The sequence below is a fragment of the Hypomesus transpacificus genome, chromosome 3 (assembly GCF_021917145.1).
Source record: "Hypomesus transpacificus isolate Combined female chromosome 3, fHypTra1, whole genome shotgun sequence".
NCBI lineage: Eukaryota > Metazoa > Chordata > Actinopteri > Osmeriformes > Osmeridae > Hypomesus > Hypomesus transpacificus.
In genome coordinates this window covers 5020808-5043727 of record NC_061062.1, presented here as the reverse complement: position 1 = coordinate 5043727, position 22920 = coordinate 5020808, and the positions used below count along the sequence as shown (strand labels likewise).

General features: G+C 47.0%; 1 protein-coding gene and 5 non-coding genes across 6 annotated transcripts; 2 read left to right on the top strand and 4 right to left on the bottom strand.

Annotated features, from left to right (window-relative positions):
- Positions 1-208: 208 nt before the first annotated feature.
- trnan-guu lies at positions 209-282 on the bottom strand. The gene has a single exon. It is a non-coding gene; the product is annotated as a tRNA-Asn (tRNA).
- Positions 283-437: 155 nt separating this feature from the next.
- On the bottom strand, positions 438-529 carry trnar-ucu. The gene is given in 2 exon segments: positions 438-473; positions 493-529. It is a non-coding gene; the product is annotated as a tRNA-Arg (tRNA).
- A 112-nt stretch (positions 530-641) lies between these two features.
- On the top strand, positions 642-714 carry trnak-uuu. The gene has a single exon. It is a non-coding gene; the product is annotated as a tRNA-Lys (tRNA).
- Positions 715-942: 228 nt separating this feature from the next.
- Positions 943-1016, bottom strand: trnat-agu. The gene has a single exon. It is a non-coding gene; the product is annotated as a tRNA-Thr (tRNA).
- Positions 1017-2091: 1075 nt separating this feature from the next.
- Positions 2092-2165, bottom strand: trnan-guu. Its single transcript has one exon. It is a non-coding gene; the product is annotated as a tRNA-Asn (tRNA).
- Positions 2166-2323: 158 nt separating this feature from the next.
- Positions 2324-22833, top strand: shprh (SNF2 histone linker PHD RING helicase). The gene is made up of 29 exons (XM_047015920.1): positions 2324-3521; positions 9884-10013; positions 10228-10446; positions 10668-10746; positions 10859-11009; positions 11129-11234; positions 11419-11675; positions 11761-12414; positions 12824-13075; positions 13434-13512; positions 13616-13779; positions 14238-14494; positions 15256-15377; positions 15550-15638; positions 15742-15834; positions 15974-16081; positions 16365-16507; positions 16599-16772; positions 16902-16964; positions 17089-17314; positions 17658-17795; positions 18100-18201; positions 18588-18659; positions 19386-19574; positions 19930-20022; positions 20110-20196; positions 20357-20535; positions 21394-21474; positions 21625-22833. Exons 1-29 carry the CDS (start codon positions 2904-2906, stop codon positions 21719-21721), a joined length of 5022 nt encoding a protein of 1673 aa, XP_046871876.1. The 5' UTR covers positions 2324-2903; the 3' UTR covers positions 21722-22833.
- Positions 22834-22920: the final 87 nt, after the last annotated feature.

Sequence of the window (22920 nt, the reverse complement as noted above, 5' to 3'; positions counted from 1 at the left end):
AGCATCTTCGAAAGCCACCTTAGAACGTTATGCCCAAAATGGGGGATGGCATGCCTTCCTCGCAAATAAAAGATCCCCGCTCGCCCTTTGACAGCTCAGTTGGTAGAGCGGAGGACTGCATTTTTTTCAGACATTTTCCAGCTCCGACGGCAGTACAGCTCATTGTCACACAGGCAAGACACACAACAGAGGCAAACAACAACACATTAGTCCCTGGGTGGGCTCGAACCACCATCCTTTCGGTTAACAGCCGAACGCGCTAGCCAATTTCACCACAGAGACCCTGCCTTTACGGAAACAGGACCGGAAAATGGAAGGACCGGAAGACGGAAGGAAACGCCGGGAGACGAGTGCCAGGAGTCCCGTGAAGAAGAGGAGGAGGAGAGGCCGCGCAAATAACTCTTCCCGCGATCGGTCGACGGGAGCAAAAGAGTGAACGACTCTGGTGGGACTCGAACCCACAACCTTTGAATGGCTTTTCCTCCACCTGCCTAGAAGTCCAATGCGCTATCCATTGCGCCACTGAGCCCCCAACGATTGACCTGTGTGGATTCGCCATGCGATCCTTAGGGGTCTGTCTAGCGAAGGAGATGTACATGCAGAGGTTCCCCGAAGGGCTCAGTATTTCCTGCCTTTCCAGAGCCCGGATAGCTCAGTCGGCAGAGCATCAGACTTTTAATCTGAGGGTCCAGGGTTCAAGTCCCTGTTCGGGCGAAAGGGTCCTCAAACTGTGTGGCAGCGCGGGATGAAGCAGGCCTAAGTTGTCTCTCTTATGTACCTGACTTTAAGGTAACAATGGAAGCTTTTAATGGGGAGGGTCCGGCTTTCAAGTCCCTGTGTGAGCTGTGTGTTCAAACCACGGAGCGTGACTTGTGGCACGCAACCTTTGTCTCCGTTGCACCCCATGACTTTGAGACAAAGGATGCAAACTTGAGCCTAAAAAGGCACCGCTGAGATTTGAACTCAGGATCTCCTGTTTACTAGACAGGCGCTTTGACCAGCTAAGCCACGGCGCCTTGCTCTGTCAGCAGAGACGGGCTCAACCTTCTGTTTTCTCCTCGAGTGGGCACTTTAAGGTAGCCTGGCTGCCAGCCCAACTTCTCCCCGCCCCCAAAAAAATTTGGTCGGGAAGATGGGTCTGGAGGGTTTCGTATTGGGGACCAACTACAGAAAACCAGAATCTGGGCGAACCAATGAAATTGCCAGGGCGGGCTTTACACGATGATGGACAGATGATCAACAGTAACGTAATCACACACGTCACAAAAGAGCGCTTAAGTTGAATTCGTTTTGAACAAACATGGCTACTGCTGGAGATCTGGGATGTTATGATTCTGCCATCGAGTCTGTTTTAGAAGACATCGACAGCGCATTAATTTTGAAAGAGGAACAGAGAGACGCAATCAAGGCATTTGTCGATGGAAAATATGTTTTTGCCGTCCTTCCTACGGGATTCGGTAAAAGTTTAATTTATTAGCTGGCCCCGATGATCGCGAAGAAGATGGTACACAATGAAAACCCAGTGGCCATTGTGGTTTCTCCTTTTCTTTTGTGGAGTTGTAATTCTAAACGGAGAACTTGTTCGTATATGCATTGCCCTTTATTGTTTCGCTCAAAAAGGTTGACCGTGTGAACAAGTAGGCTACTCCCCCTACCCTTAAATTAATTTTACAACAACGGCAAAAATCGTTTGTATTAATTCTTCAAGCATACTTCAAGTCTGCTTGTATTTTAGTTCTGTTGACAACAACTATGCGGTGCTTAACATACGTCACATACTCTGTTGCTCTGATTGGTTGTAGATCTATCCAATTAAGCGAAGAGGCATTTGTTTTCCAGGCTTGTTTGAAACACGCCCTGTAGTCAAAGCCCAACGGAGTTCTCAGACTCATATTCTGACTAGAATTATGAGTATGACAACGTCAGGCTAGTTTTAAGGTGGGGTCGACAGCATTTTCGAAAGCCACCTTAGAACGTTATGCCCAACACGGGGGAGGACTGCATTTTTTTCAGATATTTTCTAGCTCCGACGGCGGCATAGCTCATTGTCACACAGGCAAGACCCACAACAGCGGCAAATAAGAACACATTCGTCCCTGGGTGGGCTCGAACCACCATCCTTTCGGTTAACAGCCCAACGCGCTAGCCAATTGCGCCACAGAGACCCTGTCTACACAGAAACAGAACAGGAAGATCGAAGGAAACGCTGGGAGATCTATTTATTTATTTATTTATTTATTCAATTCGGCGTTCAATAGTAAACGGGCTCTGATATTGAGTTCTTTGCTGCCATCTAGTGTTTTTTTCTTTTAACTATTTGTTCGAGCAAAGACCTCAGTTCCTGTATTGAAAGATGGCGCTCCGCAGTGGAGCGGTCTCGTTGTGTGAAACTTCAACATTTTAAAGCAAAATCCAGCATGCTTGTTTTCTGACGTTAACTCTGGTCGTGCGTGTACATTGACCACAGTGGCTAGGACGCTGGAGATATAACGACGTTCATGGATAATAGCCTACAACTGAATGAGTTTAGGTATTCATCTCATAAACAACTAACGAGACAACAACATCAATGTATGTTCTGCTGGGATCAGATTTTACACCTGCTGTACTTACCCACAGGTATTATTGCAGTGCGTCTAATATCAATTTATTGCATTGTGGTGAACTGTGGCACAATTGTGGTGATTTGTCAGCGTTCCGGGACGATAGAAAACCTACATTTACCACCAGCTAATCTTGCTAATCCTACAATGCTTACAAGTTGACAATTTGATTCATACGTTATAGCATCTGGTCAGTTAATCAGGGTTTGAGAAGCTCTTGAAGTTCAAACGTGATTACAGTCCAAATAGCTTTCATTGCATATAATATCATAGCAGAGGTAATCGACATAAGCTTTCAACATGAGCAACCGAAGAAAGCGGGCTCCACCGGTGCGGATACACGAAGACACTAAGAAGAAGTTGAACTGGAACATGCATGAGGATCGTAGGAATGAGGCCTTCCAAGAGGACGAGCAGAGTCAGGTCAGTTCTCTTCTCACAGCAGGGGGACAGGACGATGTACAGGTTGGCTGTTCCAGCTCTGCTCTGTACCTGGATCCAGGATCAAAACTAGGGCCAGGACCAAAACCAGGACCAGGACCAGGACCAGGAGAGGAGCTCCCATGTTCATCATCAGACACCACTTCCTCAGCCTCCTTGTCTCTCTTTGTCATCCCGGCCTCTGAGCTAGGTCGGACTTGGACTTCACTAATGGGGGAGTTCAGCCTTCGGAATCTAGGGTCTATGCCTGGCTGGGAGCATCAAGCTTTCATGCTCCACCGGGTCTGTGACCAGTTGTGCCTCCGTCTGAGCTGCAGGGAGGGGGAAGGTGCAGGGCCAGGCCCAGAGACGAGGCCTCATGATGAGGTGTGCGCAGTGGAGTGTACTCTGCATGGTGTTTCCCTGGAGGACTTAGACTGGCTGCAGAAGAGAAGAGCTGTGCAGCTGTGCCACCAGCCAGGAGATGATTCGATTAAGGTGAGTTCAACTTACAGGACAGTTTGTGATTTCAGGATTTCTTTTGCGGTAGGGCTGGGCGATATTTTTTAAATAAATTTATCGAAGTAATGACTTCCCTCAATAAAGATATCGTAACATTCATTCATTTTCAATAATATCGATAATGTTGATAGAGAATAATTAGGAACAGCAGTCCATTTAATTTCTGTGATGCAGCAGGAAGTTGCAGAGAAATGGTAGCCTACGCTCACTAAAATATACTGAGCACCTCGAGTGGAGTAGCTAATGTTAACCGCGGAAAATTAGTGTTATTGCCGAAAACAGTGGCAGCGATAGCCATGGCGAGGGAGCAACTTCGCTGCATGTCTTCCCCTCTATCTTTCTCCTGCCTTTCCTGTCACACTTCACTTACAAATGGTCCAATAAAGCTATAAATATACTAGGACTGGGCGATATGGGTAAATAATGTATCACGATAGATATTTATATTTCCATTCGATAATGATAATTAAGACGATATTAATACAATTTGTTTCAAAGGTGCAAATTTCCTTCAGACAAGAATGCCTGTACAAACCAAAGGCTTCAATTTTCTTTTTTTATTGTAAACTCACAAAATCTCATTTTTAGAGCTATAAGCTCAAGTTATGAACAAGATATACAAAATACAAAAACTAAAGTGCACATCAATTTGCATTATTCTTATTATTTTTCTTATTTTATTTTTCTATATTCTTATTATTATATTATTAACTTCTAGCTAATGCCAGCTAAGAATGATGTTTGAAGGCATTTGTTTGGAACATTCCACTCATCGTCAATATAGTGGATTGTGAGGCTAATATAAGGCTCTGACGTGCGACTTGAACACAGATCCGTAGTAGTAGCAAAATAAGTCACATCTCTCTTGAGCTTTTCCTCAACTTTTTCCCTACACTGCTTAAAGTTTAGGCAGCGCGGTGTGAGACAAATGTTTGCGGCCAGGGAGCACAAACCTGGGGTCAAGTACCGTATTTCTTCGATTAAACGCTGTAGCGTTTATTACATAATGATACATTTTGGTGCAGCGTTTATTCGAGGGAGGCGTTTATTCAAGGGCGGCATTTAAAGGTTACATGACATGACAACTTCACTTTAGGAGGTATTTAACATTAATATGAGTTCCCCTAGCCTGCCTTTGGTCCCCCAGTGGCTAGAAATTGCGATAGGTGTAAACCAAGCCCTGGGTATTCTTCTCCGCCTTTGAAAAAATTAAAGCTCAAACCCTCGGTTTTCAAAATCCCCTATTGTTATGTAACAATAGGGAAGGTTACCTCCCCTCTCTCTGCTTTACCCAACCAGAGAAGAAAATGAGCTACGACCGTGCAAGTGTCTTTATCCTCGAGAGACAACACGGCTTGCAAACGAACGAAGCATTAAAATTTGCTCAGTTTGGATGTACAAAGGAAAACAAAAGTATTTTTACTGTTCTTTCATCCGAGCCTATGAAGACCCAGTGTCTTCATTTTATTTTCTCTGGAAATGCATTGACACAACTTCCCAAAGTTTTGTATGTCTGCGCCAAACATTTCAGCCATGACTGTTTCCTCAACTTGAGCTAATACAAAGCTGGCCTTGCTGAAATAAAATTCTGGATCAGTACTAACTCTCCATGGTCCAGCTACAAACCTCGGACAAGTAAGTCAACTAATGCTATATCATTTTGTTGCTTTACTGTATATGGTTGGTTACTAGGGGTGGAACAGTACATGTATTCGTACCGAACCGTACGGTACGGGCGTCACGGTTCGGTACATGAAATTACACAGAGAATACACGGTATTAAAATAAATAAAACTTTCGTGCAATTTAATTAATGTAATGCGGAACTACTGTTAGATACTCGTCTTCTTTAGGAACACCTCATCTGTAGCCCCGCCTTAGCTCTGATTGTCGCCGCCACCTGTGTAGCCGAGCTGTGCCTGAGTGAGTCAGAGATAGCTAGTAGTGATGGGAAGTTCGGTTCTTTTTACTGATTCGGTTCTTTGAATCTCGTTCAGTAAAATGAACGAATCTTTTTTCGAGTCATTTGTTCATTTCAGGGGGGGGGGGGGGGGGGGGGTTGGGGGCTATACGTCCACTGCAAAGGACGTATAGCCCCTATACGTCCACTGTAGGTTAGTGCATGACATGTGCACCAGCAAATACTATTTCAAAATAAATTCCTGCATTAAAATAATGTATCATGAGTTTGTATGATTTGGTCATGTATTATCACACTAGCATTTAATTATCACGTCAAACAATTACACTGCACTAAACTGTAAGTGTAAATGTAAAGTGAAAATAACAAAACCAGTCAGTATGATGACTTGAGCGAATATCATTCATTCACGTCTTACTAAAACAGCGGCCACGCGAAAGGGAATAAGGAAACTGTTTCCTCTACTAAAAAATACAATGCGGGTCACGTGAAAAAAGGATCCAAAGACTCGTAGAAAGACCGAGTCGGGGAAGGAACTAATCATTCGTTTCCTCTAGCTACAGAGCCTATGCAGGTCACGTGAAAAATGATCCAAAGACTCGTAGAAAGACCGAGTCGGGAAAGGAACGAATCGTTCGTTTCCTCTTGCTACAGCCTGTACAGGTCACGTGAAAAATGATCCAAAGACTCGTAGAAAGACCGAGTCGGGAAAGGAACGGATCGTTCGTTTCCTCTAGCTACAGAGCCTATGCAGGTCACGTGAAAAATGATCCAAAGACTCGTAGAAAGACCGAGTCGGGAAATGAACGAATCACTCGTTGAGAGGACTCGTTACTCCCGAGTCCTTATAAGGATTCGTTCAAAATGAACGAATCGTTCACGAACGACACATCACTAATAGCTAGCAGCAGCACTAAAGACGAATATGGCGAGTGGTGGCAAAACACAGGAGCTAGAGGACCCTCCGACTTCGGTTTCCCAGTCACTTAACGCTACTCTCATACAGGCTAGAGAGTAGTGGATAGGACAAGGACTTTGTGAGGAGGTATTCTATGTACTTAATAAATAAGAGATGCTGTATTTTCAGTTGTATAACTCTTATTTCGTTTACAAGTTACATATGGAGTCTGGAGATTATGTGGGGTACTTACTATTTACTACTTTACACACTTCATACTGTTGCAGCTAGCTCAGGGGAGAGACTGTAAGTGATAGGAGACATACACAATAAAAAAAAATTGGCTTCAAGTTCTCAGTGCTCCAGACAGTTTTTTGAGACAGTGCGAGAATGTTTTACTGGTACTCGTGCACGTGCGACCTACAAATTTGGAATGTATTGGGTGTGCACAAACTCAGCACACGTTAGCAACGACTCATAGATACGACGATCTGGATAAGAGCATCTGCTAAATAAATGACAAATGCATGTTCTATTAAGAAAGCAATATCAGCAAGCCCTCAGCATTAGTACCGCAGCTAAAAGTCTAGTAAAGTTAGGCGATTTTTCGCTATACCTAGACTACGAACATGTCTTAATACTTATTTAGCACTAGCGTTGCTGCTACTGTATCCCTGCCTGTGTTTGCGCTGTTGCTCAGCAAGTAGCCTATCGTGTCGTGGTGTAGGAGGACTGATCGACAAGCGCATCAAACATTTAAGACATTTAGCTAAGACTTGCATGTACAGTAGTTAGTCTGGAGCCCTGCTTCTGCATTCTTGTTTTGCTTTTCCCCCCATTGTACCGAACTCGTACCGAACCGTGATGTCTGAACCGCGGTATGAACCGAACCGTGACTTAAGTGTACCGTTCCACCCCTATTGGTTACCGAGCTTGCTACCCTTAGAATGTGGCTGTAACACAACAGTTACTGTCGCTAATGTTAAGGTAGATAGCATCAAGTGTGTGTGTGAATACACATGCTGTAATGCGAGTGTTGTACACTTCTTTGTTATTTGGATAACCGTTCTGCTGTTGGAGTTATGGCGCGTGTGATATCCGCCTTTCCCCTCATACTATGTGTGCACCTCTGCAAACCAGGGTGAGAAATGGCAAATTCGAGGCATCTTACAGCAACGGGGATACGAGCCATTGCGATACATCCATTGTAAACATTAGCGCAAATGGTGCCGCCCCTCTCCCACTCATTAGCATTTAAAGCAGCAGTTCCTTAAGGTCTCCGAATAGGGTAATGTTGAGTAGGGTGTTCTATGCCCCCAGTGCTTCAAAAAGATCAATCCTCGCAAAGCACCTGGCCCAGACGGCATATCAGGTAGAGCCCTCAGGGGCTGCCCTGACCAGCTTCAACCTCTCCCTCAACCTGTCTGTACTCCCCACCTGCTTCAAGAGGACCACCATTATCCCTGTGCCCAAGAACACCAAGGTCACATGTTCGAACAATTATCTCCCGATAGCACTGACCTCTGTCATCATGAAATGCTTCGAGAGGCTAGTCAAATCATTCATCTGCTCCTTGCTGCCCCCCACCCTGGACCTTATGCAGTTTGCATACCGGTCCAACAGGTCTACAGACGATGCCATCGCTCTGACTATGCACACCGCTATCTCCCACCTGGACAAAGGGAATACGTATGTGAGGATGCTGTTCATTGACTACAGCTCAGCATTCAACACCATCATCCCCTCCAGACTGGTCTCCAAGTTTGTGGACCTGGGACAAACACCTCCCTCTGCAAGTGGATCTTCCACTTTCTGACGGGAGGCCACAGGTGGTGAAAATTGGTGACCGCACCTCATCCGTACTGATCACCAACACAGGCACCCCCCAGGACTGTGTGCTCAGCTCTCTCCTGTTCTCCTTGTTCACTCACGACTGTGTGGCAACGCACAGCTCCAACCTCCTTGTTAAGTTTGCTGACGACACAACAATCGTGGGCCTCATCTCTGACAGTGACGAGTCAGCCTACAGAGAGGAGGTTGACACCCTGACATCTTGGTGCCAGGACAATAACCTCTCTCTTAACATCAGCAAGACCAAGGAGATGATTGTGGACTATAGGAGGCGGCAGGAGGAGGAGCATGCACCCCTACTCATCAACGGATCTGAAGTGGATAAGGTCAGCTGCTTCAAGTTCCTCGGGGTGAACATCAGCAACGACCTCACCTGGTCTGTTTACACAGACAAGGTGGTAAAAGCGGCCCGTAAACACCTCTTCTTCCCGAGGAGACTAAAGAAGTTTGGTATGGACTCAGTCATCCTCACTAACCTTTACAGATGCACTATAGAGAGCATTCTGACTGGGTGCATTAAAGTGTGGTATGGGAGCTGCAAAGACAGGGACCACAATTGCTAATGTTAGCACACTCAAATATGTTAGGTGCAAGCTAAATTACCACACGCGGTAGTAGACACAGCCTATGCCTATACCTCAAGCCCAGACGCAGTACAGAAGCAAAATGAAAATTGAGCGGAACCACGTAGGAGGGCAGAGCCAGGCTAGGCTATCTGCTTGTTTACATGCACTAACATATATATCAGGGGTGTCAAACTCATTTTAGGTAAGGGGCTACATAGTGCCCACTTTGATCTCAAGTGGGCCAGACCAGTAAAATCATAGAATTATAATGCATACATAACGACAATATTTCTTGATGTTTAGATCATTGGTGAAGGTTTTTGATGATAAACCCTATTTTAAGGTATTTTTACAATAAACTAGAAACATAAAGACCAAAAACTCAGACATCAGCCCACTGTTTTCTGTCTGGGCTCTCCTTTGCTGATTCCCTTGTCACAAAGCGAGCAGCTAGCGCTGCTGCCTGTGGCAATGTGCGCTTCTGCTTCCGGAGGAGACACAGACAAAAAAATTACTAAATGTTTATACTCATCAACCTGCATATTATAAATAGACATTTGGATTTGGAATAGCAGTTACTTTTATAGAATTGCGATTCATGTCTTTGTGTAATTTTCAAACTTGGCAAAGACATTCGACGGGCCGAGCTGGACGCCCTGGCGGGCCCGCGGGCCGTATGTTTGACACCCCTGATATACATGATAATATGATAAATGTTTGCAGTAGGCGTATTTAGGCCAAGGAATTGGCTAAAAAATGTTGAGCAACATCTTAAAAATTTACTAATGACTCAAAAAGATTTGTTCATTTTACTGAATGAGATTCAAAGAACCGAGTCAGTAAAATGATCCAAACTTCCCATCACTATCCACAACATCCTGCTGCATCACTGAAATTAAATGGACTGCTGTTCCTAATTATTCTCTATCGACATTATCGACAATGAATTCATGTTATGATATTTTTATTCAGGGGAGTAATTACTCCCATAATATTTTTTATCGATTTATCTCCCAGCCCTAAAATATACCCAATAATATGTATTTTTTAAGGTGCTGAAAGATTGTTTTCTCTTGAGTGATTGTTTGGTGTCATGTTGCAGGTGGGGATTTACCTTCTGGAATCCGGGTTGGGGAAACTAGAATTCCTCAGCGAAGGCAACAGTCGTACAAGGAAAGTCAATCAGCTGATGCAGAAACTTATGGAGTATTTCTATGACTTCATCATCCCTGGTGAGTCCTCACAAAGAGAGCAGGGGTTCACTTCCTGTTTTAGAGCCATCTTGAATAGATGGTTATCTAAACCTTCATGAATTCAACTGTGTCCTGGAGTGGTTGTATGAAAGATCAAGCTAACACCTGTGTGGTTAAACTGAAGTGTGTATTGAAGGACAGGTTGGTGCTCAGTGGTTCTCTTGGTCTCTCCCCTGTGTCTCTCTCTGGGCAGAAGTGGTAGAGAACGAGGAGGAGGAGTGTGACACGGACCTGGAGAGGCAGAACGTGGAGGAGCTGTATGACTATGTGAGGCACCTCCACCAGACAGAGAGCCAGGAGGAGCGCTATGAAGTTCAGCACAAGGCCCTGATACCTGTTCTCAGGCCCTATCAGAAACAGGCCGTCAACTGGATGCTGAGAAGAGAGAAATACAGAAACAACAGCCCCAAAGGTATGGTTTTGAAGGCAGGGTGGGTACAGCTCTGTGTTAGGGGATTTGATTGCCCTGGTTCAAATCCCACCCCTGTATGTCCCTTTGGATAATAGCATCTGCTATTATAAGGAATGCGATACATTACTGTACACTACTGTACGGTAATGTTGATACAGCCGCTGATCTGATTGATTTCGGTTTTTAATCGACCATTAACCAAGTGACTCCTTTCAAACCAGAGCAACCCTTGCATTTTCTGTGGCGAGAGGTGGTTACTTTGTGTGGGAAGAAGTTGTTTTACAATCCCTTCACCGGCTGGTGAGTTACTTCCTAGTAAACATCTCCTAGTTCAGCCAGTGTATTAATAGTAAGGCAAACTTCTCCCCATATGGAGTGATAACATGTGGATCCTTCTGTCGTGTCCTTGCAGTGTGATCTGTGAGTTCCCCATAGCTGGGGTGGAGTGGCCTGGGGGCATCCTGGCAGATGAAATGGGTCTGGGTAAGACAGTGGAGGTCTTAGCTCTCATCCTGTACAACACTCGACAGGGTCTTGAGCAGGAGGTCTTCACGTTGCCTGTGGTGAGAGATGTTGTGAAACAGACATTGTGTGTTCAGGATTCCTACAGGACATGGGAATCTTCTGAAGCTTGTGATCTTAGTTTGGGAAAAGTACCTTGAAAGTATGTGTGTGTTTGCAGGGCAAATCTGTGAATTATTTTGTCCCTCCTCCTCCACTGGAACGTGAGGAGGAAGTGATTCACTACAAGGCAGAAGTTGGACCCAAAGTCAAGATATCGTACCCAAGTAAGCTCCGGTCCAAAAAAACACAATTTACTCAACAAATTCAAAAACATGATATTTAGGGGTGGGGGAAAAAATCTATACGCATTTGAATCGCAATTCAGTCTTATAGCGATTCATATCGAATCGCTATGAGGTAGCAAAAGATTTCCACCCCTAATGATTGTCTTCTGTTGTCCATCTCCAGCTGTGCGTGTGATGCTTCTCACTGCTATCAAAGAGATGCGTGTGGGCAAGGGGGCGTCCGTCAATGCCATCTTCGCCTACATCCGCACAACGTACCAGTACGACCTCTTAAAGAACCGCAACCACATCAAGAGGGCCCTGGGTAAGCTGATTGACGAGGAGCTGGTGGACAGGGTCAAGGGTCGCGGTTTGGCCGGATCGTTCAAGCTGGGTAAGAAATACAAAGACCCGAAGAAGAAGATGCCTGCAGCAAAGTCTGTGAGTAGGTTAAAGGCCTCACAAGTATGCATTTGGTAGTTTTTTGCGGGCAGCAGGTTAGCAACCATGTTTGCTTCCTCTGCAGAGTCCTGTTGGTGACTCTCAACCCAGGAGAACATCCCAGCGGCAAACAGCAAAGGAGAGGGGGGGCACGATCTCCACTGCAGATAACAGCCAGAGTCCCAGTTCCCTCGACTTCCCCAAGGAGGAGGACGGAGCGAGACGCGAGCCGGGGGACAGGACACACGGAGATGAGAGGAACACGTCTGAGGACACGTCGACCGGTGCGCCCAAGAAAACACCAGAAGGAGAGACCTCTGTCCACCCCCAGGTCAAGAGTGACCAAGGTGCCCTGGCGAGGGAGAGACCCACGCCAGAGTCCCTTCACAGAGACATGCCCCCACCCCCTCTCCTCCAGGAGCCCCCGACCCCCACCAGGGCATCGGCGGTCCCTTTCAACACCCCTGACTACCGCTTCGAGTGCATCTGCGGCAAGCTGGGCCTGGTGGACTACAAGGCGCGCGTCCAGTGTCTGAACTGCCAGCTGTGGCAGCACGCGGAATGCGTTAACTACAAGGAGGAGAGCGTGGGCACCACACCCTTCTACTGTCCCCACTGCCTGGTGGCCATGACCCCCGTACCCACCGGGGCCACACTCATCATCTCCCCCAGCTCCATCTGCCACCAGTGGGTGGAGGAGATCACACGCCACATCAGCTGTTCATCTCTCAGAGTGCTGGTAGGAGAACCTGGCTGTCATCAAGACTCATAGGGAACGGTTCATTTACTATAGTATCAATCTATTATTATTATCAATACCTACATAGTCTTATTAACACATATTAATGGTACATTTGAACTATTACAAGCAACTGGATCTAAAGTATTATCTATATAATGTACAATCAATACCTATAACAATATGTATAAATACATCAATATATGGTATATAATATATATATATATATATGGACATTACAAATAATAAAATAAAAAGACCTACATATATATACACACACACATATATATATATATACACACACACACACACACACTGTTTATTTTTATATATTCATCTGAAATATCTAACATAAAATTGTTATACAACACAACCTGTGTTGGTCTCTACTTCCTGTGTCCTAACCCAGGTTTACCAGGGCGTGAAGAAGCATGGCTTCATCCAGCCTCGCATGCTGGCCGAGCAGGACGTGGTCATCACCACCTACGACGTGCTGCGCTCGGAGCTCAACTACGTGGACATCCCCCACAGCAACAGCAAGGACGGGCGCCGCTTCCGCTACCAGAAGCGCTACATGGCCGTGCCCAGCCCCCTGGTGGCCGTGGAGTGGTGGCGCATCTGCCTGGACGAGGCCCAGATGGTGGAGTGTACCACAGCCAAGGTTACTGTCCTGTCCCTACTGTCATAACATAGTCATGTCCTGTCCCTACTGTCATAATATAGTCATGTCCTGTTCCTACTGTCATAATATAGTCATAATATCCTCTAGCTAGCATAACGTCATCATAGTCATATCAGAATATACTGTATCATAACCGATCATCATAGCCAATCCTGTTTTCACAATCATCATAAATACTGGACCACAGCTGCTGTTTAAAGTGTATGTAGTTGCGTCTATCACAGCCATCATGTCCTAACTTCAGCTGCTGTGGCTGTTGCATTTTGGGTAGCTGTATCTTCTCATACAGGGCCTTCATGTCCTGTCAGAGCCTGAACCAGAGCTTTCCTTTCTCTAGGCAGCCGAGATGGCTCTCCGTCTGGCGTCGGTCAACCGCTGGTGCATCAGTGGAACACCTGTGCAGCGAGGCCTTGAGGGTGAGCTGCTTTTCATTGTTTGTGACCTTTGATCCCTCCATGACATCTGACCTTAGGACGTGCTGTGTTCCTATCAGGTCTAGTCTGGTTCTGTTCCTCTCAGATCTCTATGGTCTGGTTCTGTTCCTGGGAGTGGACCCCTACTGGGTCAAGTATTGGTGGGACCAGCTGCTCTACCGCCCCTATCGCCGTGGCAACACAGAGCCCCTCTACAACCTGATTGGCCAGCTGCTGTGGCGATCTGCTAAGAAAGATGTCATTGATCAGGTCAGAGCTACAGTATACTACACAAATACATGTACGTACATTTAAACATACACACACACTATGCATTATATTGATATATTTGATTAATTTAGCAGACACTTTTATCCTAAGCGATACAAATAGTGCAAATATACTGTACGATACTGTATTGTACTATTCCAGTACGTTTTAGACGTTTCCTTGATCCAGCACATCTGATTCAAATGAATGCTCATTATCAGGCTACTGCAGAGGTTGATAACAAGCCATTCATTTGAACGAGCAGGGAACCATCCTAGAACATACAGGACAGTGGACTTGAGGCCCTGGATTAAAAGACTATACTATACTATACAGTCATGTACTATGCTGTACTGTACTACACCATACTGTACTGTACTATACAGTATATGCCTCTTGCAACACATCCCACCATCAGCCCTCCACGCTCCTCATGTTGTTGTCTCCCTGGCTCCCAGATCCAGATCCCCCCCCAGACGGAGGAGGTGCACTGGCTGCACTTCTCCCCCGTGGAGGGCCACTTCTACCGGCGGCAGCATGAGGTGTGCTCCCACGATGCCCTGGCCAAGCTGCGCAAGATCTCCGACTGGACGCTAAAGCTGGGAAGCCTGGACCGCCGCTCCGTCTCTGCCTTCCTGTACCCGCTGCTGCGGCTGCGCCAGGCCTGCTGCCACCCGCAGGCCGTGAGGGGCGAGTTCCTGCCCTTCCAGAAGAGGTAGGGCGCGGAGCTTAGCGGTTAGAGCAGGGAGTCTCCAACCCCGTTCCCCGGGAGCTGCCTTCCTGTAAGAGCCAAAGTCATCTGAAAAAAAATTCCTGTAGGTTTTGGCTCTAGCCCCGTTGTGACCAACTCGATTTAACAGGTTAAGAAGCCAGGTGATATTATTTGAGTCAGGTGTGCTAGATTAGGGTTGGAGAGAGAACCTACGGGAAGGAAGCACTCCAGGAGCAGGGCTGGAGAAGCCTGGGGTTAAAGCATGTGACTGCAGATCAAGGGATTGCAAGGTTGAATCCCACCCTTGTGTTGTGTTGCATGAAAGTGTCTGCTATGTTGAATTGAATTTCTGCTAAATACATAAATGTCATATAATTTCCAGTCAATGAATACATTTCATGTGAGTTTGGCTAAATGAACACATTTATTTTTATTTGAGCCTTGTCAATCACTTGCCAGGGTCAGAAGGTCAACAGGAGATCCTTTGGAGGAGGGGGGTTGGGTGGGGGTGTGTGGATGAAGGGGCTAGGTGTCGTGGAACAAGGGTGGAGGTCATGAGACTCACAAGGGGGGGGGGGGGGGGGTACTGGAAAGGCTTTCTTAATCTGCTTGTGCGTGTACTCATTTCCAGAAGATCAGCTCGGGGGGTGGCGGGGGGGGTGGAGTGGGGGTGACCTCTGCTGCGTGAGAGTGGGCGTGCGCGGCTTTTAAGTGGGTGTGTTGAACAAGCGTCTGACCCAGTGCGCCTGGTCTCTCGGCTGCAGCACCATGACGATGGAGGAGCTGCTGAAGTCCCTGCAGAAGAAATGTCGAGTGGAGTGTGAGGAGGCCCACAGACAATTGGTGTGCGCTCTCAACGGCCTGGCCGGCATCCACATCATCCGAGGTACTTCGTCCTCTGCTTTCCCATGGGAACCTGACCCACAGCAACTGTCTTGTGATCTCATCACCGGGACTGGCCTCTCAGCTTTGTCCCGGGCCGGGCTCTGAAAGACTGGTTTGTGGAGTGCGGACGTTTGTGCAGTATTAATGAGCGACGCTGTGATTGCCACCTGCAGATGAGTTTGCGGATGCTGTGGAGATGTACAGGGAGGTGCTTCGCTCGTCGGAGGAGCACAAAGGCAGGCTGAAGACCGATTCCCTACAGGTACAGCTTGACCTCTCTTTGACCTCTGTTACTGGGCAACAAACAGAAGAAGAAAAAACTCCTTATTGATCCTTGTTCTTTCTTTTGTTTTGTGGGGAAACAGAGGCTCCATGCCACACACAACTTAATGGAACTGCTGAGCGCAAAGCACCCTGGGATACCTCCTACACTGAGAGATGATCAACTGAAGGAGGAGGTAGGAGAGTGGGACAACCTTGTAAACCTGTCGTGTCATGTTTACAGCAGGTCTAAATACATGAATGGTCCTGATACTGTCATGTCAGGTTTACAGCAGGCCTACATACATGAATCTGAACGGTGCTGATTGGTTGCAGGCGGAGCAGCTAAGGCAGCACTACATGACCAAGTCCAACTCTGAGGTGTCGGAAGCCCAGCAGGCTCTCCAGCCGGTCCTGCAGAACATCCGAGAGCTCAAACGCAAAGTGAGTGTCGATACCAAGACATATACTGGCACGGCCTTGAGTAGCCTGTATTACTGCATGTCCTGAGGAACAAGCTGGAGTCTCCAGCTCCATATGTGTGTCTAGAATACCAACAAAGAAAATGGTTGAATGTTATATTTGGGTGTCTGTAATACCCATTAAGAACAAACTTGAGTGTTGAGTTCTATCGTGTGTGTGTCCCTGTGTACGTCTGTTAGAACAGGCATGTGTGTGTCCCATGTCGTTGACTGTAATTGTAGTTCTTGTCACTCAACTGCTCCAGGTCAACTTGCGCTCCCCCTGGTGGTTGGATGTCATACAGCGGGCCATCCAGTACTCGATCGACGACGACCTGGTGTCCCGCATCCAGAGCGAGCTGACCTGCAGCTACAAACAGCAGGCCCACAAGCTGACCATGGCCGACAAGTAACACCTCGCTTTTTTATTATAGGTGGGCTCAATTTGGGTGTGTTAGGTAGGTCAGTGTGTGTGTGCTAAGAGAGAATGCCGCCTTCAGGTTCCGGGATGGGCGCGGCCTGCAGTTCCTGCTCAGCACCCAGATGGATGACTTGATGAAGTCCCAGGAAACAGTGCGGGGCGCCGTGAAGAGACTTGAGGGCACACCGTCCCTGGCCGTCATCGAGGAGGCCACCCTCTGTCACCTCCGGCCTGTCCGCCTGCCTCTCAACAAGTAGGAAATGCCACTGACCTCCCCAACAGTCCGGCTCAGTAATTACCCAGAGAGTCTAGAGATCTCAAATGCGTCGGTGTCTCCCTCCCACACTTTGTAACGTTTGGAAATGTCTTTGTTCCCGTTTAGCTGTGTGTTTTGCAAAGCTGACGAGCTCTTCACTGACTACGAGTCCAAGCTGTTTTCACACACGTGAGTATGCAAACCAAACCACCTTCTCGTCCTAAGAACGCCACCTTGTGAGAAGGTCACAATTGATAAGGCAGATACAGAGAGAGCGATTGGTCCCTGAGCCCCTGTGTCCCGCCCTCGTCAGGGTCAAGGGTCAGACGGCTATCTTTGAGGAGATGATCGAGGATGAGGAGGGTTTGGTGGACGACCGCCTCCCCACCACCAGCCGCGGCCTGTGGGCCGCCAGCGAGACAGAGCGCTCTCTGAAGGCCATCCTGTCTTTCGCCAAGGCCCGGAGGATGGACTCGGACCTGCTGGAGGAGGGCAACACCTTCATGGAGCTCTTTGAGAACTGGAAGAAGGAGTACAAGGTACGAATGAAGTTGATTCTCTGACAGGCAACACATCACGGTTCAAAACACAGGAAACAATAAACTAAATAAAAGTAAATGACAGAAATGTGTGTTTATACATACAGTATATGAGTGTATATATATAATATTTCAACATTATTGTGCAGAAGTCTTAGGCACCCAACAATTTGTACATGAATATCGACTGTCTTTTTTTGTCTTCTGAATTTGTGCTGTTTTGTGAATAAGTTTAGTCTTTTATTATTTCTTCAAACCTTTTTGCAAATGAAGACATGAAACACGACATGACCTCACCAAACCGCGTGGTGGATCTAAACATTCTTCTGCTCCCTACTCCCAGGTGCTCCACGAGAACTGGATGGTCCTGAGGGACCACGTGTCGGCCATAGACGAGCTGGGCATGGCCACCGAGAGACTGCGCGTCCGCCTCCCAGACGAGCCCAAGCCCAAGGTGCTGCACATCATCGAGCCCCACGAGGTGAGCCATCATTTTACTTTTATACAGTCGTACAAATACAGAAGAAAACATTTATATATTTAGGACAATATTGATGTAAATGATATTGGGTGCCTTAAACAGTACTACACAGTAGATATAGTGTGTACTGTGTGTGTGTGTGTGTGTGTGTGTGTATATATAGTGGTTATGTGTATATATACACGTGTACATGTACACTTTGATAAAAAGATTTCATAGTCAATCTTTCTACTCCACAGTAATGAATGTGATTTTCTCGTGCTTAGCCCGCGCCACCTTGACCTTTGACCCCTCTGGTTCTCAGGTGGATCAGAACCGGGTCAAGCTGCTAAATGACAGAGCTGTTGCAAAGTCTCAGCTGCAGAAGAAGCTTGGCCAGTTCCTCTACCTGTCCAACCTGGAGAAGGTACTGTCACAACACACACACACATGCCCCTGTTTTGGAAACACGGGGGCATGCTCAGTCACGTGACTGAGTCACATGGTTCAGCCTCCTCTAGTCTTGAGGAATACAACAGGGTTGTCCAACCATGCTCCTGGAGAGAGACCCTCCCGTAGATTTGCACTCCAACTTCAATTGTCACAAACAAGATTCAGCTCAATATTCAAATCAGGTGTGCTGGATAAGGGTTGGAATGATGGTAAAGTAGCTCTTCATGAATGGAGTCAGTGCTGGGAACCAAGTTCTGCTAACCTATAATGTCACATGTTTCCGCCAAATCTAATTTTGCTTGAGACGTTGTGACACAAGATCCCAATATGTGTGTGAACAGTGTGTGTCTTTGCCCTCAGTCTCAGGACAAGGCAACTGGAGGAGTGAACCCGGAGCCCTGTCCCATCTGCGCACGCCCCCTGGGCCAGGAGGTGAGAAGCCGCCCTGCAACTTAAAGAACCAGACGCTTGTTGACAGAAGAAGTAAAATGATCCTCCAAGTCTGGTCATTTGCTGTCCTGATCCAGATGCTTTCTCTGCCTCTCTCTCTATCTCTGTCTGTCTGTCTGTCTCTCTTTTTTACACATATATCATAACATTTAACAATAATAAAATGGCAAAATAACAGTATATTTACATTTATTCATTTAGCAGACGCTTTTATCCAAAGCGACTTCCAAGAGAGAGCTTTACAAAGTGCAACATTAGCATTAGAAGGGGGGGGGGACAGAACATCTCCCTCTCTGCCAAACTCGGTGATCAAGGCTGGACGTGGGGGTTGTAATTACAGCTATCCTCCAACTAATGCCCTCCCTTTCTCTCTCTGCCTCGCTGGATCCAGGAAAACTGGCAGAGGCTAGAAATGTACCTCAGGCGTACAGACATACCACACATTCTGTTTGTTTGTCACTTCTAGTCGGCATCTCCCACTCCCAGCCCCTTGGCGAGGACGGAGGTTGTGTTGGGAGTGAGAGTGTGTGTTTTATAAGTGTGTGCGTGTGCCCTGTGGTGTGTTCGCCAACAAGACTTCAGCTGTGTTTGAGAGTATGTATTCATCAGAGTGTGTGTATGTTTCCCGTGGCGTGTGCGCCAACAGCACACCGGCTGCCTTTGACGGTGTGGATTCATCAATGTGTGTGTGTGTCCTTTGGTTGCCAGTGGGCCGTGCTGACCTGCGGCCACTGCTTCTGTAACGAGTGCATCGCCATAATCGTGGAGCAGTACAGCCTGGGCTCGCGCCGGCGCTCCATCAAGTGTGCCATCTGCAGGCAGACCACATCGCACGCAGAGATCTCCTACGTATTCACCACACAGGCCGCTGACAGGGGCCAAGACATCCCTGTCAAGGTGGGGTTATGTAGACACACACACCCGCAGTAAACACACACACACAGTACACAAACACCCGCTGACAGAACATACACACACACAGTGCAGAAACACTCGCTGACTGCACATAGACACACACACATACAGTACACAGACACGCACACCGACAGTACACACACACAGTACACAGACACCCGCTGACAGTACACCTACAGTACAGACACGGCGCACACACCTCCACACAGTGGGAAGGTCAGGGTCTGGGCCCCAGTGAACACCAGTGTTCAACTCAGTGTTGTGTTGCCATGGCAGCAGGACCCAACCACATAAACAACATTAAGGTCAAAGGTTGTGCCTGCTTGTCGTTCTTCAGGGAAGCCACTCCACGAAGGTGGAGGCCGTGGTCCGAACCCTAAAGAAGATCCAGCTGACCGATCCAGGAGCCAAGTGCCTTGTCTTCTCCACGGTGAGAGCCGGGTTTGATGTTTCACCTGGAACTGTGTAAATGTTCTCGTTCAGGTTGTCGGTACACCTTTCTGTTCTCTGTTTCCAGTGGCAGAGTGTGCTGGACATCATTGCCAAGGCTCTGTTTGACAACAACATGGAATTCTCTCAGATCAACGGCATTCACAAATTCCAGGTTTGTAGATGGTGAAACCGGGTTGAATTGCTTAAACTCAGTCCAAGAGAGAGAGAGGGAGTGACATGGTCGAGCGACGGGATGCTGTCCGCCAGCTCTCCAGAAACCGGAACACCCCCCTCTTGTTTCTAAACCTCACCATCTGTCACCTGGCTTCCAGGAGAACCTGTGCTCCTTCAAGTACAAGGAGAAGATCAACATCCTGCTGCTGCCTCTCCACACAGGCTCCAACGGGCTGAACATCATCGAGGCCACCCATGTTCTGCTGGTGGAGCCCATCCTCAACCCTGCCCATGAGCTGCAGGCCATCGGCAGGGTACACCGCATCGGCCAGACCAAGTAAGACCTGGGGTAGACTTGGCCTCCCCTTCTCTCTAGAGGCTGTGGTTCCTGTTTAACGAATCTCTTTGTCTCTCTATTTCAATTCAATTCAGCTTTATTAGCATTACAGTCAATACAAACGTATTGCCAAAGCTAGAGGCAGAGTAACAGATGCCAGTCAAAAACAACATAAGGAGCAACAACCAGTATTGTTAGAAATATTTGGCAACAACAAAACGCTCAGATGAACAAAGAGTGCCAACAAATATACCACAGTTCGCACAACTACACAGTAATAAACTCCTGTCTGTCTCTCCTCTCTCTCCTCTTTGTCTCTCTCTCACTTTGTCTTTTTCTCTGTCTCGCTCTCTGTGTTTTTATCTCTGTTTTTCACCTTTCCCTATCCCTTCTTGCTCTCTTGCTGTCTTTTTCTTCGTGTCTCTCCTCTGTCTCTCCTCTTTGTCTCTCTCCTCTCTGTCTTTCCTCTTTGTCTCTCTCCTCTGTTTCTCTCCCCTCTGTCTCTCTTTTCTATCTCTCTCCTCTCTCTCTCCGCTCTGTCTGTCTCCTTTTTGTGTCTCTCCTCTCTGTCTTTCCTCTCTGTCTCTCTCCTTTGTCTCTCTCCTCTATGTCACTCCTCTCTGTCTCTCTCTCCTCTGTCTCCTCTTTGTCTCTCTCCTCTCTGTCTCTCTCATCTGTTTCTCCTCTCTGTCTCTCTCTCCTCTGTCTCCTCTCTGTCTCTCTCTCCTCTGTCTCCTCTTTGTCTCTCTTCTCTCTGTCTCTCCTCTTTGTCTCTCTCCTCTCTCTCTCTCTCCTCTCTCTCTCGTCTCTCTCTCTCACTGTTTATCTCCCTGCCTCTTTCATCTCTTTCCCTTTCAGACCCACCTTTGTTCACCGTTTCCTCATCAAATCCACCATTGAAGAAAGAATGCAGGCGATGTTGAAGACCGCAGAGAGGAGGTGAGATGCTTCATAGTATTTATAGTTACATAGTAAAATATCTATTTAGATCTAGATCCCTCCATTAACAGCATTAATATTAATAACCATATTAACATTCTCTTGTCTAGTAGTGTATTGTGATTTCTGAGCTTCGTGTCGTGTCTCCAGTCACAGCGCCACGTCCATGAAGCACTCGGAGGCCGCCGTTCTGACGGTGGCTGACCTGGCCGACCTGTTCACCGAGGACGGCGAGGCGCTAGAGTGAATGGCGCCGCGACACTGAGGAGACCCCAGGACCCGGGCTAACACACGCGCCAGATTCCCCTCACCAGCTACACACGAAGCGGAGGCAGTGTTGTCAGTGTTTTAACCCCCGCCCACCCCGTCTCCTACTTCCTTCAGGCACTGGAGGGGGCGCACCTTTACAGGCGACCATGTGATCCCTTTTGGAAGTATATTGAACACTTATTGGAAGCTAAACCATTATTCAATGATTGCTCTCCAGCCTGATAAGACAGGAGGCCGGAGATTGCAGACTGGGCCATGAAGCACTGGCAGGAGAACATCATCGTAACCATCCTTATCTAACAGCGTTCCAGAGTTCTAACCAGGGCCGGCCCAAAGCATAAGCAAACTAAGCGGCTGCTTAGGGCCCCCGTAGCCACCAGAGGGCCCCCAAAAGCACATTAAATTACAGTTTATTGTAATTTATTTTTCAACCGACTCAGACGGGCCCCTAAATCAATTCTGCTTAGGGCCCCATAAAGGCTTGGGCCAACCCTGGTTCCGACAGTCTATAAACAATAACCGTTACCTATATGGTTTTACAAATAAACGAATACAGTTTATGTATGTGCATTACCACAGAATATGACATAAATGGGTCTTTTTTTTAAGTTGTCTTTGGTGATACTGTTGTGTGTAATTGTCATTAATTGTGTTTTAATACATTGTTGAATAGTTTGCTAACAAACCTTCACAAATGACAAGGACTTGTTCTGATAGATATACGAGGGCCAAATCATTCTGTCACACTCTGTAAACAGTAAACACTGTGACAGTTGGAGGTGTTTTCTCTTTCTAGCAAATAAAAGGCTGTCATGTACACATTTTACGAAGCAGTTTTGTCCCACCTATTTCTAGGGAGTCTTTGTAAGGCAGAGCCCCTTGTTTCTCTGTTGTAAAGAGTGGGCAGGAAGCCAGCCACTGACCTTCACAATGTGAAAGAAAGTTATGGTTCTGTTGCAATTGTCCCTCGCACATAGAATCCATGTAAACAGTCTCCAGTCAGGTGAAGGTAATCCCGTCTGTCTGGGTTGAAGTACGCCTATTTGCAAGACAAAAAAGCCCACAATACTTGACACCGTAAAATCTCGTAAACATAAAATTTCACAGAAAGGGAAAAAAAAATGAATTTCCATTTATCCTTGTAAGAATAAATAAGGGAAGATCTGACCCCTAGGA

Bases quoted from the DNA above. Each gene is read 5' to 3' on its own strand.
- shprh (XM_047015920.1), top strand. From the start codon at position 2,904: ATGAGCAACCGAAGAAAGCGGGCTCCACCGGTGCGGATACACGAAGAC. The intron at 13,780-14,237 runs GTCAGAGCTACA...CCTGGCTCCCAG, and splicing joins AGAAAGATGTCATTGATCAG to ATCCAGATCCCCCCCCAGAC. The intron at 16,965-17,088 runs GTGAGTATGCAA...CGCCCTCGTCAG, and splicing joins TCCAAGCTGTTTTCACACAC to GGTCAAGGGTCAGACGGCTA.